The following is a 20591-nucleotide window of genomic DNA, read 5'->3' on the forward strand; positions in this document are numbered from 1 at the left end:
TTAATGGTGATGCTCCCGAAAACTTAATCCACATTATTCTGACTGAACAGAACACATAACTGAACCACTTTCCCAAGGAAACATAGTTCTATCAAAAATATTTTTTATCCGATCTCCCATACAGTTAGTACTTAGTACAGTTTAACTTACAAAACTGTGCTTGCAATATGACTACGGGTCACATTAAAAGGACCTACGCACAAAGTATACCTATATCCCTTTTACATTTACATGACTGATTGCTAAAATGACTATTAATAAGAACAAAAAATTATCCCCACGGTGTTAATAAATTAAGAGACATGGTAAAAAATTCACTTGCGAAATTTTATAAAGAGACGACACACATACTAACAAGCAAATTATGTCTTTATCGACACGCGAATCGCGAGAGAACGCCACGCTTGTTACCAGTTTCTGACATGACAAATTAACGTTAACTATAGATTAATACATTCTCTGACTAGGGTTACTTAACGACTGCTGCCGAAGCAGCAACCGGGACCCACGGCTTAACGTGCCATCCGAAGCACGGAAGCGTCCAGAAAAGAACCACTTGAAATCGGTCACCCATCCAATGGCTGACCGTGCCAGTTGTTGCTTAACCTCAGTGATTAGTTACGATCACTGAAGTCCGCTCGACTACGGACGCTTCAAATTAGGTAATACTTCAATTATTAGGTAATACTAAATCTAAACTCTTTAACTACCTAAAACTTAAAGTTTTAGAAAATATATTTAAACAGCGTTTAACTTTGATTAGTCGCTTCGGAAACGTGCCGTAACCTCGAAGGTAATATAGCTACTGTTTAAGCCTAGCCTAGCTTAGTTGCAACGTAGTGTTCCGTAGGCTCTCGGGCCAACAACCTTTGCGAAGTGGAAAAAAAACTAAATAGCGCGAATTCAGTGACAAATAGTGACCTTACAAATGTCACCCAACGGTTTTTAAATAACGATGTTTTATCTCAAATTGTTCACAAGGAAAAAGATCGCCGTACGATTTAGAGTAGATTTTTGTTGAAATTATTGAAATGCATTTATTTCTTTCTAAGTTTATAATTAATTAATTTGATGTTTTAAAGTAACCAAAGGTTTATTAGATCACAATTTCCAAAATGTATTTTAAGTGTTGCGTGTGTGTTGTAGCCGTGTTTGTGTGCGTGAAATATGTAGCCGCTTTGGAAGCGTACAAAAATCGGGAAGAACTCGGATATCCAGTTGGATTAATGTCACTATGTATGTATGTACCTTACTTACCCGCCATGTTAGATAATAAGATAAGCCTAGTTTCACTATAGTCTGTTAGATTATTAACACCCATGTTACATTGTAAGTGTCATCTAAAATAATATTTCCATATTGAATTCTTGATAGATGTGACAAAAGTCAACAACTAATACCTTGTTATAATGTAATAGGGGTGTTAATGGGGTATGGTGAAACTAAACCTTAGGGTCTTAGGAGAGATGCAATGATGTCACTGGCTAAAACATAGGTATTTACAGAGAGTGACAGCATGTCTTTTATTTATCCCACAGGAACCCATTATCCAGACATTGTGAAACAGGCTCTAAGTCAACTCCCGTATTCTTAAAATTCAAGGGTACCTATAACTAGCGCCGCCGATTTGGGATGAAGAACATAATATTGTATTTCCTTAAAGAAAGCGGAAAGCTAAAGATCGCATCCAGTGGCGTGCTTTGGGAGAGGCCTACGTCCAGCAGTGGACTTCTATAGTCTGATGATGATGATGATTTCCTTAACAATTTCGAAAAAAACGTCTTCATCTTCATATGATATTTAGGGGGTTAATAGTAGCTAGCGCCATTGAAAAAAAAATAAGTAAGTATCTCAAATGCGTTTTTTATACTCTTTGTGCCAGGCTTTTAGAAATTCGTTTCAAAATAATGTGAGAAAACCGTTTCATAATCATAAAGTGCCGGACACGGATATATTACCATGAAAATAAATATTCTGTCTAGTCAAATCTCCTTACATTTATTCGATGGTTAAGAATTTGTTGTGAAACTTACTGTAATAAGTGAGTTAGTCCAATATTGTGAAACAAGCACTTATATGAAAGTAATGGATGTTGCAAAAGTGGTGCTTAGACTAAGCCGAAAGGGGGTGACTCAGGTGGTCAATCTAAACAACTTTTGTTCTTCTACTTTTGGAAATTTCCGAAAAAAAATATACTTCTACATAGAAACTTTGATGCTTACGTGAACCAAAAAACAAATCGAAAAACCGTTCTGCCGTATGGGAGCTCTCTAACACAGACAGATACACACATACATGGATACGTTAAACTTATAACACCCCGCTTTTTAAATACAGACATCCTTATTTAAAAAGAGATAGTAATAATACAAAAGAAATAGTTTTTCATACAAAAGACATCAACGCGCAGAAATGTCAGATTTTTTCAAGTTCGTTCGCGATCGTTAAATTATATAATTCAGCTGTATAGCCTTTTTTGCTATGCATAAATTAGAAGCAAGGTTTGGCAACCAAAATCTAGAATTCCAGATCCTGTTTTTTAAATAAACTAATAAAATTCATTGTCAATATCAAGATTTCTTTGAAAATTTGCACCTTATTATGCTAATGTAGGCATAATCTCATTAATTCTTATTTATTCGTACTCTCTCAATGACAACGCTTTTATATATTTTATTGCTTGTATGCTTACCAACAAACCGAGGATTAATGTGATGAGCGATTTAACAAATGTTTTAGAGTTAGGTTTCCGTATTAAATTAGCAATTATGCATGTCGGTTACCAAATAAATTTAATAAATGGAGGACCAAATAACGCATAGGTATTATTCGTAAAGTTGTAATTCTTGCTGTAGAAATATGTACGCACTCGTTAGTAGTAGTACAGATAACATCCACCCTGCATTATAGGTACGGTGGCCTGCGCCTAAAAGTATACAGGCGGAGTTTTTAAAATAACGATCTCAAGCTCACATGCTGCTCAAGCATATCCACATAAACACCACTGCTACACACATCACACACAACACGTCCCCGGATTTATAACAGATGTAGCTGGTCCCTTCATCATCAGGGATCGCTATTTTGAAACTCCGCCTGTATGCTTTTAGGCGCAGGCCACCGTACATGATGATATCACAAGGTAACAGCAATGATCCGATGAACCTTAATGATTTTTTTTTTTACCTCAAATAAGTTACCGCCATTAAAACTGGCCTAAACCCAAACGACAGATTTTTTAAAGGTAAAATTAATTTTATTTATACTCTTCATAAAGTTCGCATTATAGGCTGTTTATCTTTTATAATATTATGCTAGGCCTTCATTAGTATGCAAAGCCACTTTTGCACTAAATATGTTTACTTTGAAGTCTGAAGGATAAATTACATTAAAAAATTACTACACCTACGAGTAGTTATGCAGTCTAGGTACTAAAACAATTACTTTTAGTAGGAAGTTCTGTAAATCATTCTAGGATAGTGCCTACTAAAACAATTGCTTCAAACTTATAAAGTTGCAGTGTTTCAAATGCAACTACACTAGGTAATCTACCTACATGAATAAAATATAAAAACGAAATATTTTATTGTTTGTTTGTATATATAGGCTCCGAAACTATTTTACGGATTTCAAAAATAGCTTTTTGAAATAAGTATTATCATGGCAGACAAAAAAACTGTTTTTATAATATGACATTTGTATATTTATATCAACAAAAAAACGATTCCCTCATCTATCATCAGGTTTTCTTGAAATTCATCGCAAGTTAGATGCTAGAAAGTACTTTTCCCCAAGCATGAAAAGGCCTATTTTCATGCCTCTTTTCTGGCACTTCTCACCTACATCCACATTATGAGTAATAAAAATATATTTAGCAACACAATGTCTTGGCCACAGTGGTGCCAGGCTGCGTTACCCATTAGACTTGGTGGTTTAGGCATTCGTCGCTTGCAGGACACCGAGCTTCCCGCATTCCTGGCCTCATCGCATGGGGCATCGGAACTCGTCACTAATATTCTTAACATTGATGGTGATGGGTTTCGTATCCCTTTCGTTGATGAGGCTTTGGATTCGTGGCGGGCTCGGTACCCTGGGAGTGACCTACCTGAAAAGCCAATGTTCCAGCGAAGCTGGGACGATGTGGCATCTAGAGCAAGTCTGGACCGGCTTATGGACGAGAGCAACGGCGCAGAGCTGGCACGCTTGCGGGCGGTCTCCAAGCCTGAGGCGGGTATTTGGCTACATGCTATGCCCTCTCCACAACTGGGAACCCTCTTAGATAACAATTCTTTGCGTGTGGCTGTCGGTCTGAGGCTAGGCTGCAAAATCTGCGAGGCCCATATATGTCGGTGTGGCGCACAGGTCGATGCACAAGGACGACACGGTCTCCATTGCGTCCGGAGTGCGGGAAGGCTGTCGCGGCATCACGCCATCAATGATATCATCCGGAGAGCCTTAGTTTCGGCAAATATCCCGTCCATATTAGAGCCCCCGGGGCTTAGCAGAAACGACGGGAAAAGGCCAGATGGCCTCACATTGATCCCTTGGGAGAAGGGGCGCTGCTTGTTGTGGGATGCTACATGTGTTTGCACTTTTGCACCTTCACATGTAGCATCCACCATTGCAACTCCTGGGGCCGCAGCAGAACTAGCAGCCAAACAGAAAATAGCCAAATATAGCGGCCTCATGGAAAATTATATCTTTGTGCCCGTGGCTCTGGAAACTACGGGAATCTGGGGTCATGACGGCAAAACATTTATCAAAAGCCTAGGCCGTCGCATGAGGGACTGCGGGCTAGACATCCGCTCTGGAGCGTTTCTGATGCAGAGGATCTCTCTGGCTGTACAGCGAGGCAACGCTGCCAGCGCCTTAGGGACCTTTGCGTCGGATGCGTTCCGGAGCGAAGACACATAGTTTTATTTATTTTATTTTTTTTTCTTCTTTTTTTTTGTTTATAGTTAGGCTAGGTACCTTTAGTCATAATTTTTCTTAAGTTTAGAATAAGTTATTTAGATTGTATTGTGTACATAGATATTTACAGTTTGATTAAATGATTTAGTAACCTTTAGCAACACTTGATTTTAAAATTTTGACTACTTAAAAGTATTTAAAGCACGCATCACGTATATCACATTTCATTCACATTTTAAGTGGACATTTTGTAAGACACAGCCTTATCTCCTGAGGGCTTTGGGTCAATGTCGCTGTAACTACTCATTACTCACATGAAAGGTACTCGTTATTAGATAAATGGCTGCGTTGCATGCTATAAGTACTCAGTAGGTACTCACTGTTGTACTTTAAGTTGGGTAATAGTAAATACTGGTAACATATTACACTCACGGGCAATGAAAAAGTTCCACTCACAAAAAGCAGACACCAAAGGACACAAATTTTTTCAAACTTTTAATTTAAAATTTGACCAATGTACTATCATTTTTAGTTGGTTATATTCTGATGCTCTGTTAAAATAAATGTACTTCAATGTTGCAGAAGGCGTCATTAACCTAGCCTTTTCTGTTTAGGAGTAATTTGGTGTTTTTCTCAGTGGAACCTTTTCATAGCCCGTGAGTGTATTATTATCATCATGTGCCTTCTTCAGTCATATCAGGTCAAACATTTAATGCGGTAATAGGGCAAAATGGCGTATTATGACGCACAAAGCCGACACTAAATAAGGACAAGGCTAGGAAGAAGAAGAAGAAGTGCCTCCTTGGTTGACTTATCACCTTGTAGGTACTTATACACTGAGCAATGAAAAAGTTTCAGTGACAATAGCGCCAAATTACTCCGAAACGGAAAAGACCAATATGGTAAGGTGAAGTGCGGTAATTGCAACTAAAAATATTGAAGTCGTAACTTCATCATCTGATAATTCTTTATACACTGCCGGGCAATGAAATAGTTCCACCCACAAAATGCCGACAAATACCTTAATATCTCCTAAGATATAGAACCTAGCTTCATGAATTAAAAAGTTTAATGAAATATAGTTTATTATGCAAACATTTTTAAATGCAAACTCTTTTTAATAGTGTTTTTTTCGAAGCCATGGATAAAAAAAGAGAAGAAGCAAAATTTTCGGCTTTGAAAATTTAGGAACACATTTGCTTCGTTTTTAGTTTTGCTTTTTTATTCATTCTTTTTTTTTGTCGTTGTGAAAGAATTCTAAAATTGTAAAGTCTTACGGCTCTCGTACCCATAAATCATGCCTGTATCACGCGAGGATTGTGCGAGAATCATCACCATGGTGGAAATGGGAACCAGCCAAAGAAATGCGGCCAGAATAATGGGTGTGACTCATACTACTGTACGACGAGTGATCTAAAGGTTTAGGGAGACTGTATTAAACCTGAGAAGACCAGGTACTGGCAAGCCAAGGTGCACAACAGTCCAAAAAGATCGATTCATTGCGAAAATCATGTTAAGAAATCGACATCAGACGGGAGTAGCCGTTCAACAACAACTTCTACAAGTTCGAATGGAGCCAATAAGCGAGTGGACAGTCAGGAGACGTCTTGCCGAAAGAAGATTAAAGCTTTACAGGCCAGCAAATGGCCCAAAACTGGAATGGCATCATAAAGTTGCCCGATTGCGATACGCCCGTGAATATAAGATACTCATTTACAACTTGAGCAGTGTGCGCCCGTGCATTATCGTGCATGAACATTGCATTCTCGCACATATTGGCCCCAAACGGATCGGCATGTTCATTGAGGACCTCATTGATGTATCTCACAGTAGTTAGGTTCCCGTTCTCGATTGGAACCAACGCTGTTCGACCCTCTGCAGAGACACCCGCCCACACGTGAAAGCTGCCTCGTCCGTGTGCCACTTTTTCTGGAAAAAATACATGTGAAAATTGTTCTCCTGGTTGTCGGTATACTCTTTACCTCCCATCGTGATGGTACAGCATAAATTGTGACTCATCTGAGAACATCATTCTGCCCCATTCGCCCTTACCCCATACAGAATGGGAATGAGGTCCTCAATGAACATGCCGATCCGTTTGGGGCCAATATGTGCGAGAATGCAATGTTCATGCACGATAATGCACGGGCGCACACTGCTCAAGTTGTAAATGAGTATCTTCATGACGTCGGAATCCACAAAATGGAGTGGCCAGCAAGGAGCCCCGATTTGAATCCCATTGAGCATGCTTGGGACGAGCTTGACAGACCTGTGAGAGATCGAGTTCCACCTCCAGTTACACTTCATGGCTTGAAAGACGCGCTCATCAAAGAATGGGAGAACATTCCTCAGCATATGCTGAAGAATCTGGTATTCAGCATGCCCAATTGCGTAGAAGCTGTATTGAGAACACATGGAGGAAACACCAAGTACTGAGTTATGAAAATACCACGTTTACTAGGTGTAAACGCATAATTAGAGATTTTGTTTTATTTGCCAAATGCCCCATTTTTTTTAAAACATTTAATTTAAATTTTTATAACAATATTTAAGTTTTTAAATGGGAATATTCTGATGCGCAATTAAATATTCTCCAATATTGCAGAAGGCGTCATTAAGCTAGCATTTTCCGTTTAGGAGTAATTTGGTGTTATATCAGTGGAACTATTTCATTGCCCGGCAGTGTATATAAGGAAATAGTATTACTGTAAAATCATGCCAAAGTCAAAATTTTATGTAGATTTTATTCTACTATCATGACAAAGAAAAACTCTGAAGAATAAAGAGCTATTGCCAAAAGTTCCGGCAAAGGCAGAAATAGTTGCAATTACCCCTCCTGGCGGGTAATTGCAACTAATCGTTTTATCTCCATATTTTTCTATGTGTGGTGTATATTGTGTATTTGAAACACAAAGACTAAGAGAATATTCATAGGATTGTGACACTTATCTCCTTGTAACTACGACCAATTTCGCATGAAAATACTGTTTAGCCGTGGGTCTGGTAATTGCAACTAATTTCTCAAAAATAGTGATGGGAACTTTATCGTAATTTTATCGACAGATTGTAGTGTCTGCCATCGACAAGCCAAGAAGACCATGGTAGCAGAATAAAACTCGGGGATAAAAATTAATAGCTATATTTTTATTAATCAACATTAAATATTTTACTTATTTTTAATCAAACAGCCTTTTTACAATTTTTTTGGAAAGTTTTCGGTATTTACCGCAGGGTGGAATTTTGCCGGTTTTCTAAAAAAATGTGTGCTTAACAGATATGTTTAAAATTTGGTATTCAGCCTTTTATTCTTATTTGTGTGTTATATAATTAGTGATTGTATCAATATATTCATGTTCACTGCCCCATCACTGGCTTTTTCCAATTTCATACAAAAATTGGCAGCTAATTGTAACCACCCTAAAAACTGCAAAATAGTTGCATTTACCAGACTTTGCATTTTTTGTCTGGTAAATGTAACTACACAGAAAACTCGGAAAATAATCGTGTTAGAATAAAACAAATACATACAAAATGACTTACCGTTATTAGTTCTTATTTATTTTTGGAAAAACCTTGCGAGGAACCACTAAAAACTATTTTATAAAATAAAAATGTACACCATGTCCATCCGACGCCAGCAGCCTAAAAATGGCCGATGACAAAAAGCTTTATAACTCCCACAATTCTTGAGCTATCAGCGCTATCTACATTTTGGGTAGAACTTTTATGATGTAAAATTGATTTTAGTCTGTCGTTTTACAATGAAGTAACTCTAGAGGGAGTTATTGAAGTTAGTTGCAATTACCGGATAGTTGCAATTACCGCACTTCACCTTATGGAAGTACATAATATTTAAAACAGTGCATCATCATCATATTATTACCAACTATGAAATGAAATATTTTGTTAAATTATTATTGAAAATTTTATGTTTAAAAAAATATATTTCAGCATTTTATAAGAGGAACTATTTCATTGCTCGCTAACGTACGTCCAGCGCATTTATTAGGTTAGGTGTTCTTCTTATTATGTTGTTGACAACCCTAGTCTAGCTCTTGTGTAGGGAAAGGATTGACCAATCAGACCAGCGTCTGCCGCTGACTGCTCAGGATGAGCCTGAGGAAACTTCTTTCATACACCCATAGATCAAAAATGTTGTTTATAGAATGACAACTTGAGTCACCCCCTTTTGCCTTTTGACAGCCTGTATAATAATATTACAACGTCAAGTAGGGGTCGATAACACTGAGCGTAGATATTCAGTTGCACATTACAACATGCAGCTTTATAAATATATCTTATGAATCACTGATCTAGACTACATAAGACCTAGGTATCCTACTTGCACTAAGCCTGAGAGAATGTACTGTCTCGCACCAGTTTAAATGCATAAGACCTTGGCAGTTTCCTCAAATTAAAACATTAAACGGCAAAGTAATTTGACTGAATTACTATTATTTCGAATTACTTAGGAAATAATTCGGTACTACATATACATTATTATTTTTCTTCTACATTTTTTTTTGTCACAAAGGTAATTTTTACAGTGCTGTTGAAATAAAAAGTATAATAAGAACAGTTCATTAGAAATAACAATATATAGTTGACCGTTCATAGTATAGATTGACGATTTTTTTGATGAACTTGATCAACCTGTCATGCACTGAGCCAGAAAGATTGAAAGCGAATATAAATTACCAGTTTAAAAGCTAACTAGGCGCCTATTTACCTACTCCACTCGTGTGCGGCCTATATCATAATTATTTAAAAATCAATTACTTAGATGGTTGTTATAAAAATAGCATAACAAGGCTATGTCTAAATATAGGCTCCTAATATACCTAGTGTAATCAATTACAAGTTATTATAACTGTTAATTATTCAAAAAAAATCGAGTTAAAAGTCGATCACCCAGTGTCGTTCTATTTCGATCTTTATACTAATTTATTTGGTGTTTTATTTTTGTGATTAAGTACCTACCTACTTATATTTTTTTGGGTTAGTTAGTGCATAGTTTTTAATTAATAATATAAAAAGTCAAGTTATCATGCACATAGGTACCCACTGAGAATTTCCGATGAGTAATCGGTTTTGCAATATCCATCTGCATGTATTTGCATACTACAGCGGCATCAATCGAGTGTAAATCCGTTTACTATGCTAGATTAGCTGCTTAGGATTCGGTTATTCTAAACTCCCGAGTACAAGTTTAATAACTTAACACCTAATTTAATAAAACCAAAAGGTTCTTCAAAAGTCAACCAGTACTCCCTGGATATGCTCTAACCGAAAATGGAGAAATTGGTTCTCCATTTTCGGTTGAGCATAATCAGGAATGAATGGTTGGCTTTTGACACATCTGTCAAGAATTTTATATGGAGATGACGTATAATTTATCAACCTTTCCCTGGTTACGATTTAACCGACTATTGTGAAAATGGAGCTTAATGTGTGAAAATAGTATGAAAGTAACTACCACTCATTGGTAGATAGGTTATTAAAACTGGTAGCAAGTCTTGGTTTCCCAGGTTATCTTTATTCTCCTAATCCACCACCATCCTCCCACCAGGTCCAGGGTCCCTGAAGCCGGCGAAGATCCCCAAGAGCCAGATGAAGCACCTGTTCTTCCAGGTCCAGGGCAAGGGCAGGACGCGGCAGAAGTACACCTACTGGACCGCGAAGAGCATGGCCAAGGATCCCAGAATCGACTTTAAAAGGTAACTTGACAAGATATTTGAAAAGCATAGAAAGAAATTTAATTATTTTGGTATAGTAAAACAAAGATGTCCTTAAACAAGTCCTTAGTTGTACCTTTTGATTCGGGTAGAATGTATTCCATCAAAAGGAAATAAGATATAAGACCACCGTTATCATAAGCCATCGTCATTGACATAAGGATACACTCAACCACAACGGCTCCCTGTGTGAGGTAGTCAGTTTTACGAAGTCCACGAAAGGAGAATCGTCCAGTAACGAACCACTGTACTTAGCCTATAATTCATCCAGAGCAACCTGGGCCACCAGCAACTGACGCTAATGTGACTGGCCTAACTAGTGAAAGCCTCATATTATCACCGATCCGTTGAAAAGGATAAGTAGTTTCACATGCTAAACGGAAAGCTATAGATCGCATGCAGTGGCATGCTTTGGGATAGGCCTACCTATTTCCATAATAGACTGCTATTAGAGGAATGATGTTGACGACGAGCTAACCGGTGGTCTTCGCTACTGACACCCTCAATTACGGAGCATCAAAACCTGTTGAATAATTACCAATACCCTCCACTATGATTTCAGGAAGACCATGCTACTCGCCATCGGCTACCTGGACAGCTCGTACTTTCCGATCTCGTCCATGTACTCCAACATGTACGAGGACCGCGGCTACAACGTCATCCTGCTCGACAACCAGAGGTTCGCCTCCGTGCACTACCATCTGTGAGTATACTTCGTCACTAGACTACTTGTTAATAATATGTCCATCAAAGGATGTGGATGCCTCCGCGAGTCATTTTCTTATCAGGTTGTGGAAAAGGCAGTCAATCTAAAGAACTTAAATAAATTTTGTTCTAGCAGTTATGGAAATTCGTAGAAATAAAACCTACACACAAATTGTTTACTTACAATAAACCCGTGAGTCAGCTTCTTTCGGCTTACTATACCTAGTTACTTACAACATCTACAACAACTTGTATACTTGTAGCGTATATAGTCAGTATCTGACAGACCGATTCGTTCACCATGGTGACGAACCCTAGCTTACAGCTCTAGTTTCTAGACGCGCTAAGATGAAGAAGGTCATCAATAACTAGTTACCGATAACGAATTAAGTACTTTTGACGCGGTTCCTTGCATCCAATATGGTATTGATTTTACTCTGAGCATTTGTAAATGTATTGGCTCCAGCTCAGCCAATCATATGAAAATAAAACGCCACTGGTTATCAACATATACGTATTTCAGCAGCGCAATATCATGACGACTAAACTCTACCTTTCCAACCCCCCAGATCCAGCCGCATGATGCGTCCCGTCGGCAGGCACGTGGCCGAGGTCCTCGCGCAGCTGGTGGAGGCCGGGCTGGACCCCGGCAAGCTGGAGCTGCTGGGCTTCAGCCTCGGCGGCCACACCGTCAGCTACATCGGCAAGAACTTCCAGCAACTCACCGGACGGAACATCTCCCGAATCACCGCGCTGGAACCGTCCGGACCTTGCTTTAGGACCCTTGGACCTGAAGATCGACTGTCGGCTTCCGATGCTGAGTTCGTCGAGGTGATCCACACGAATATTGACGGCTTCGGCATGGCTAACACCATGGGACATGTGGACTTTTACATCAACGGAGGGGAGTACCAACCGTCGGAAGTCAGTCTTTACCCGTGCACCTCAACATGCAGCCATTTCCGAGTGCTGTACTACTGGCAGTCGGCTTTAAGGAACCCTGGGAAGTTTATCGGCCTCAAGTGTGACTCCATACAGCAGGCTCGGGACTATAACTGCTACGATAGAGAGCCTTTAGAGACCAACGTGATGGGTCTCGGTGTGAACAAGAAGAAGCACGGGATCTTCTTTGTGTCAACTGATAAGTTTTATCCGTACTTTTTAGGAGAAGATGGCCTGAAGAAGGAGTTTGCAGCGTGGAGACAGGTCACTAACGTCAATGATAGTAATGAAACTGAGATTTTCACATAGAACGATCAATTTAACCTTTTGTATCCCAAAGTCGCGATATCGCACAATAAACAATATATTTTTATTGTGTCTGATTTCACGGGATTCAACTGGTCGAAAGATTCAACCGGTTAAAATACCAATTCCTAAATAAAATAAAGCTGTGAAAGTTTCGGAATAATGTTAAGTGTCCTTCTTATGGAATCCGTCCTAAGTCAATAGATAGAGAATAGGTACCTCATAGTTAGGAAGGTTTTCATAGGAAAAAAGGTTTGTACGTATAGCATTTTCTTAGTCATGCATGAAGTAACTGCCATGAAACCTCCAACATAGTGTTTGTTAAGCAATACTAATATTAAGGTAGGTAATAAGGCTTTTAACAATCACTCTGTAAATACGTAATAAGCAGGTATGTTCTACTGTACAAATTACAATATACGAGCGTAGGTACAAAATATGTTGATGTTTTATTATGCTCCATGCTTTTTATACTGCATTCATTCATACTTGGCATAAAAGGTAAACAATCTTTCTGTTTTTTCATTCACGTTTCATTGCGCAATTAATCATTTTGCTAGTAAGTTTTTATATTTTACTAGCTGTTCCTGCGAGCTTCGCTTCGCCTTAAAAAGTTTTCCCGTGGGAATTTTAGGATAAAAAGTAGCCTATGTTCTTTCTCAGGGTCTAGACCATATGTATGTCGCAGGCATCTGAATAGCGCCATCCAATGAAAGCGCTAGTGATTCAACCAAAAAGGAGATTCAACCAGATGCCTGCCACATGGATACCAAATTTCATTCAAATCCGTTCATTAGTTTTGACGTGAAAGAGTCACAGACATATTAGGATTTTAAAACATAGTTAGGTATTAAGTTCAAAACCTATAGAGAAAATAATAAAACTCTAGTTTTTCCTTATCTTATTTATTCAAACGAACTGGTCATCAGTGAAGTCTAAAGGCAGGGCATATTGGCATTCAGGACATCCATTCGGGCCGGGAGGCAGTTTGGTGCACACTCCATCCTTAGAAAGAAATAAAACACATTTATTTACTGCACAAATACACCACATACACAGAAATACAATTAAAACACTAATAAATCAGGTATAGAAATACTTAGTTACAAAAATGGAAAAGAAATGAAAAATATTATTAATAAAAATACTATTTATACCTAGCATGGCCAGTCTATCACAGTCCAGTGCACCAAGCCAAAAGGCCCCCAGCTCAGCACAATGCTACACTTACCTTACACGTCTCCCCTTTCCTCGGATGCTGATAGGGGGTGTTCGGTGCTGGTCTGTATAGAGGGTGGTGGAGCTGGTCCCTGGACGTTGAGGGTGGAGCCTTGATGGAAGCTGATGCTGCAAGGCATACGGAGGCGGTGATGAGCAGGATCGCTAGCTGGAAATTAATGTTTACTTGTATTCATTGTATTGTTTGTCTACACATGTCATTATGATGTGAAAATACGTAGTAGTCGTTACTGAAAGTAAATTGCCAGCAAATGGAGTGTGGAGATGTAATGCGATTCTTTTTCTTATTATTTAATACTGCGAAAAATGGCTAAAGAATTTTGATTCACTTAAAAGCAGCCACATTCACTATAATAGCTATTAATGTTTCAACCTCGGGGATACGAGGTATTTTGCATAAATAGGACGCATAGTAATTAAAATTATTTTTTTCATTATTATTAACTAAGTATTATAATAATATAATTTATGAATCTACCTAAGTAGACATTCATTAACTAAAGAACTAGATGTCATATTTGACCTAGAATACCTAAATATAATAATTATACTTATAAGGGTCATACAAAACCAGTTTTGGTAATTTTGGTGGAGAGACACTTTTTGAGGAGGAGGCCTCCATTTAGAAACATAAAGACGTGAGCATAGTATACCTACACATGCCTACCTATACCTATACCAGGTGTTATAAAAGTGGTACAAACTTACACTAAGCCGAAAGGGGCTGACTCAGGGGGTCAACCTGAACAACTTTTGTTCTACGACTTTTCGTAGTTTTCGTTTCACGTAAAAAAATGACATTCTAGTAATTTTAAATATTTTTAAATAAGATCATATTACTTAATTAATTTTTTATAATACATATCATTGATATTATTAAGCTCGCGTTACTCGTGCGTGCAGGCCGATGCAAAATCTAAAACTTAAGATATTCAGTAATTCTGCATTTCCTGGGGGGTCACCCTATATGGCGAAAAACTAAGTTTCAAAGCGCTGCTGTGCGAGCCACGACTCTATCTCGTTGTATTAAACGTGCTGATTGCATGACGTTCGTTTTTCTAGTAGTATATGTAGAGTAACCCCACTGTAGTTATTACTCAGACAGTCACGGTCAATGCTGGACATTCGTTTTAATTACTTATGAATAATGCTAATATAATTTACTACGGGGTAATTAACTAAATCCCCGTTTACATTTTATCTAATGTTTAAACAACACTTGCAGTTGCAATTTGACTCTTACGAATGTTGATTTAAAAACGATCGTTGCTAGATAAATATACAGATATAGCTGGATTTTGGTAAGTTTTTGCTAAAAAGCATAAAAAGTTGCAAAAACCTTCCGTCCGGCTTATGGAGGTAAAAATTCGCGCGCATAAGGCCATCAGATTTTGCATATTTTTGTAGATCACAGAACAGATCTAAATTCTAATGATAATAATAATTATTATGTTGGGACATCTCACACACGGCCATCCGACCCTAAGCTAGGTAGAGCCTGTACAGCTGATATATTTACATAATATTAACACCCAAGACTCGAGTACAAATATCTGTCTTCAAACAAATATCTGACCCGGCTGGGAATTGAACCTGAGACCTTCGGTATAGCAGTTCGGGCCACGAACCAATTCGTGTAAGTATTGTATTCGTTAAGGGAATTAAGTTGATACAGTAGATATAGGCCTCTCCCATGTCCAGCAGTGGATGATTATTGGCTGATGATGATGATGATGAGTAGATATAGCCACAGCCACGGTAGGTACAAAACAGTGACTCACGCAAACTCACAGTCACTCAGATAACAGACACTAACTGTGGTGACTCTACAATGCACTTAGCTAACCTAAAACCATAAATAAAAGCTAACAGAGACTTCAAATAGTAGTAAAGGCGACTCACCCACAACTTCATGATGCGTTGGATGTGAATAACTAATCGATGAACTCTCGGTGCTTTCTTTAAATACAATCTCACTAACAATGGACAACTCCTCTGCTAAATATACGCCACCATAACCGTTAACTGTGCTCGATATCTGTACTTCCTTGTACTGTCATATACGTACATGTAATATGGCTAAAATGACCACTATAGCTTGATAATAACATATCATTGGCTCGAACTCACAGTCCCACTTAACACTAGAGTAGGCGCGCTCATTTAACTCCTGGGATGGTCGCGCGGGCTACATATGTAGCCCATTTGTAATGCCTCATAAGCACAGATATTTGATTGAAAAGTGAAACACTTTTCTATATTTAAACTATCATATTTATTTTTAAACTTTAAAGTAAAAAACGTATGAATATTTTCTAATTTTAACAAAGTTATTAACAAACAAAAACATACTTCTAAATATCGATATTATTTGGGACCATCGCACAAATTAGATATTTTTTTTTAGTTTAAGACACAAAACTTATAAACTGATCATAGTTTCCTACAATATAGGATACAATATAGTAGCAGATGGTGCAAATTTACTCCATTTCATAACATTCCGGGACTTGTAGCTGATCAAAACTGATGATGATGATGGTACCTTCACATCACATCATCTTCGTCCAAATCTTCTACTTTTTGTTCACTCTGCGATAAATGAGAATTATCGGAAAGAATTAACGGTTCCATAGGACCTTCTTCTTCGCTTTCCTTCAAGTTATCACTATTTTCCCCGTCTTCCATAAGCCATTTCCGAATTTGACCTTCGTTCACCGCCATTATTACCTAAAATGAATCAAATGATTTTTTTGTGTCTTTAGTCCAAAATAGAACTAACAAAGTAAAAAAAACAATCAAGTAATATGATTATACATTTCATATTAACGTAAATGTGCATAAAAAAATATTTAATCTAAGAAATAAAACAGAAAATCAGAAAAAAACACTTACCTAGAACGGTCGCGCGGGCTACATACGTAGCCCAGCAACTTTAGCCGCTGTGCTCCTCAGGTTCCCGTGTGCCGGGACAGTGGGCACGCTGCTGGGTAACGCGGGGGTTCGTGAGGAAGGAATACACGGGGGGAGGGAGCGCTAGTGCCGCGTGTTCCAGATATTTACAACAAAATGATACCCTGGTCTACACCTGTAGCCCACGCGCCCACTCTAGTGTTACAAAGATCATGTCATGACAATAACTGACCAGTGTCCATCCTTTTAAAATATACGTAGGTAGGAATAACCTGTGGGCGATTTAAATCGGAATGGTAAAATTTTAACATGGTATCAGAACTTATTGAGTCTCCAGCTTACTAAGTATGTATAATAAATGTGTAATCATGGATGGATAATTATCATTTATTTGTTAATATGTAGGAACTGGAATGAAGAGGCCGAGATAGGGATAGGCGGAAGACCCAGGGAGAGACTTAAGCCCAGCAGCAGTGGGACACAAAAGGCTAAATGCAAAATAAAATAAAATGAACCCAGTTCAGGATTCAGTCACAGAACTTAATTCCCTGACACATGATTAGAAATGGTGATCATATCGAATGAAGCAGTTTCTTCCCAATATTCGTCTACTTATAGTTATAACACGACTTTAGACCTCAAACATTGTGGCATCGGTCTCAAATAGTCTCAATGACAGACACTTACTCATGGAGTCATTATCATAACAATCTATACCTTTTGAACATAAGATTCATAAGTATTAAGTACCTACGTTCATTTTAGGAAAATGCAATGAAAACCTACAGCGAAAATGTGATTCAAAATACCTACGTCACGTCTCCAACTATGCATTATTCAAAACCTGAAACCGTCCAAGCGCCTTAAATATTTATACGAGCAAAATGTCGTAGTAATGTTAAACATAGGTTTACACGAAATGTAAAATTATAGAGAAGTTATTTTTAACAATTTGACCGTATTGCAGCTTTCGCAACATCACGAAAGGGATGCCTTGGGTCATTAGGTCAGAAATCACACCTCTAGCCGGCCTTGCTTTGTAAAGTAGGTCGCTGATTTATCAATGGATCCCTACGAGAAGACGACTACGTTCAAAATCTGCTATTGGTGAAACTTTAGTTGGCGATAGATAGATAATTTGTGGTAGATCAATGATAGATTATTAAGACTTCGTGCTTCTTTGAATGATATAAATATTTGTTTAATAACAACAAAAATTATTTTAATAAAGAAATACTTTCTAATAATATAATTTTACTCATAAATTGCAAAACTTATTTTGAAACACAGCTCCGCGCGACTTACTAAAGTATTGCCAGCCTATCAAGAAAGTCCTTTATTAGGGTAGTCCTTTATTTTATAATTTTATGAAGAAGACAAATTCTGTATTCATGATATAGGTAGATAAATATAATTTTCTGGTTAACGTATTTTTAATATTTTTTCCGTTCGAAAAAGGGCGCTTTGTCTTTGGAGAAGAACAGAGTGAAGAAACTCCTGAGCCGTTGCATACTTCGTACACCGTAAACTTATAGAATAGAGGTAACTATGATATCGCAACAGACAGAAAGAGCCCCCCCCTTATCCGAACGGAGAGTACCTAATTTGTAAAAATTGACGTTCATCAGAAAATTTTATATTTGTACGATTAATAAAAAAAAATTACTTTGACTTTGACTTGTCATGATAATACGAAATGTTGCAAAAAGTGGTAGGTATACCTACTAAGCCGATAAGCTATTTTGATCAACTTTTGTTCAAGACTCATGGAAATTCGCGAAATTTTACTTTTAGACTAATTTTCATATAAATGCTTGGCACACCAATGTAAACGTCAAACTGACGCAATGACGTAAGTCGCGGCGTGAAGCCTGACAGAAGAGGGAAAGGGAAAAATTGCTTGTGACGATTTCTTCAATTCGTTTTTCTTTTCAAAATGGTGTTTTATTCTGGCGCGATTCCTACTAAACCAAGTAAACTATAAAAACAATGAACTGTTCCCTACTATTGTAAACTGCTATCGTATTTGTATGTTGTGTGAAATTTGAGAAGTGCATAAATGTTTTTCCAGTGAAAATTCCGCCTGTGCTAGTTCAATTCCGGCTTTAGCCTAGTTTATTTGTGATGTTTATGATCTGATTAATATTAGGAGCACCTTACGTAAGTATTCAATACATTTCTGTTGTTAAACAAGTATTACGAAGCTAAAACAAGTGTCGCACTGAATTAATATGTTGTCCTTGAGTGTAAGTATCATGCGTTTTTTTTTATTGAAGCGGCAGTCGCCTGTAATTTACTTTTACATGGAAGCAATTAGCTGAACTAGTTTCAGGTGCAGTCTTTGTTTGTCACACTTTACATTTACATGATTGAGGTGATGGTGTCATTAAAATTTGCATAACTAGTATTAAGGTACTATAACATGAAGGTTACCGTTTCAAAGTTTGTGTAATATAACGAAACATGCATGTCTAGTGACTGTATATAATGGCTTAGCAGCTGATTCTAGAGGTATAGTAAAAACTTGGCAATGAAAGTTTAATCCCAAGACATCTCATTTATCAACACTTGTTTCATTATAAATCAATTTAGACATTAATAAAACTTGTGTTTACAAGTGAATAATGACGGAAGTTATTTTTACAATATTTTTCTTGTACATAATCTCTTTGGACTTGCCTGTTTTATGGATGCGTGCCAAAGCTGCATTGTGACAAACAAAATTAGCATTAATATATAATAGACTTCTGTTTCACTTCAATATAAATAAGATTCAAACTGTTTTATTGCGTGGAGCCAACATGTGTCCGAGTGTCGGGAATAGAGTTGACAACCGAGTGATATCATGTTTAGTGAGTCAATCTGATGTACAGTTAGCGTGAGGAGAAATATGGCTAAATTATTTGTTTTTCATTTGTTTATTATACCTTTAGTAATCAAAAACCACTATCTACTTGTGCCTCTAGGACTACTGCAGTAAAAGAGCCCTTATTGCCTAATAGCAATCTGTTACTATTACTGGACCAGTTACTCCACAAGGACCAAGACTTTAGAACCTTACCTACTAGTAAATTAGAACAATATACTCTCTTTTGTCAAATCCATGAAGTCTCTTTTAAAAATGTTTCACTGTTAGATGAAGGCCTCATACAGCTAGATGTAGCTTCATACCATGCTTGTATAATGTTGTCAAGGTTTCCCCTCCATCATATTCTAAGCATTCGGGATTGTTAACGATTCAGTGTCAGTGGTTAATCTGCGGGATGGATGCATTGCTCATGACTGGCTTACCCTTTAACCGGTTGAATGCCGTGGAATCAGACACAATAAAAATCTATGTGTATCTTTCAATATCCCGACTTTGGGATGCAAAGGGTTCAGTAGTGTCTGGTTGTTGTTGTTGTTGTCCTAAGGTACCCCGGAGGTACAGAGGGCGTTCACAAGAGTGTCTGGTACAAACATACAAAAAATATTGACTAAATATTTTTTTACAATTACCTAAACTAATAAATAAATAAACCACTTGTGACTACACAATTAAGTCCTTAAAATTAGAAGTCAAGGTCATGCGCCAGAACAATAGAATAATTAAACAATAATTATATTCTTGTTAGTTTCTACCCATGCCCTGCTTTGGAGCTAATATTTGACTGAGAAACATTATGACATCATCATTGTTAGCACTTCAGTTTCCTGTTTTGTATTAAAATGAGTTGATCTTTGCAATAGTTATTTGTTTTGGTAATTTTTTTACATTTCATGTTTACGACTTACTAGATAATGCCTTAAGATAATATCTTTAAGCTCGATTTACACTTTTAAGAGTAATTGTTTAGTAGA

At 37.5% G+C, this 20591-nt stretch overlaps 2 protein-coding genes across 4 annotated transcripts; one reads left to right on the top strand and one right to left on the bottom strand.

The window, feature by feature from the left end:
- The first annotated feature begins 830 nt into the window (after positions 1–830).
- On the top strand, positions 831–13027 carry LOC105394753 (pancreatic lipase-related protein 2). 2 transcript variants are annotated; one of them, XM_038109791.2, is made up of 4 exons: positions 831–1236; positions 10481–10628; positions 11209–11349; positions 11921–13027. In XM_038109791.2, exons 1-4 carry the CDS (start codon positions 1116–1118, stop codon positions 12600–12602), a joined length of 1092 nt encoding a protein of 363 aa, XP_037965719.2. In that variant the 5' UTR covers positions 831–1115; the 3' UTR covers positions 12603–13027. The 2 variants fall into 2 exon arrangements, with proteins under 2 accessions (XP_037965719.2, XP_037965720.2); XM_038109792.2 differs by having other exon boundaries at positions 1132–1240.
- Positions 13028–13488: 461 nt separating this feature from the next.
- LOC125490143 lies at positions 13489–19565 on the bottom strand. Of its 2 annotated transcripts, none has more exons than XM_048628412.1 (3): positions 19431–19565; positions 13831–13986; positions 13489–13604 (listed from the first exon to the last, which is right to left on the bottom strand). In XM_048628412.1, exons 1-3 carry the CDS (start codon positions 19479–19481, stop codon positions 13509–13511), a joined length of 303 nt encoding a protein of 100 aa, XP_048484369.1. In that variant the 5' UTR covers positions 19482–19565; the 3' UTR covers positions 13489–13508. The 2 variants fall into 2 exon arrangements, with proteins under 2 accessions (XP_048484369.1, XP_048484370.1); XM_048628413.1 differs by lacking the exon at positions 19431–19565 and adding an exon at positions 15741–15952.
- Positions 19566–20591: the final 1026 nt, after the last annotated feature.

The sequence above is a fragment of the Plutella xylostella genome, chromosome 20, assembly GCF_932276165.1.
Source record: "Plutella xylostella chromosome 20, ilPluXylo3.1, whole genome shotgun sequence".
NCBI classification, from domain to species: Eukaryota; Metazoa; Arthropoda; class Insecta; order Lepidoptera; family Plutellidae; genus Plutella; species Plutella xylostella.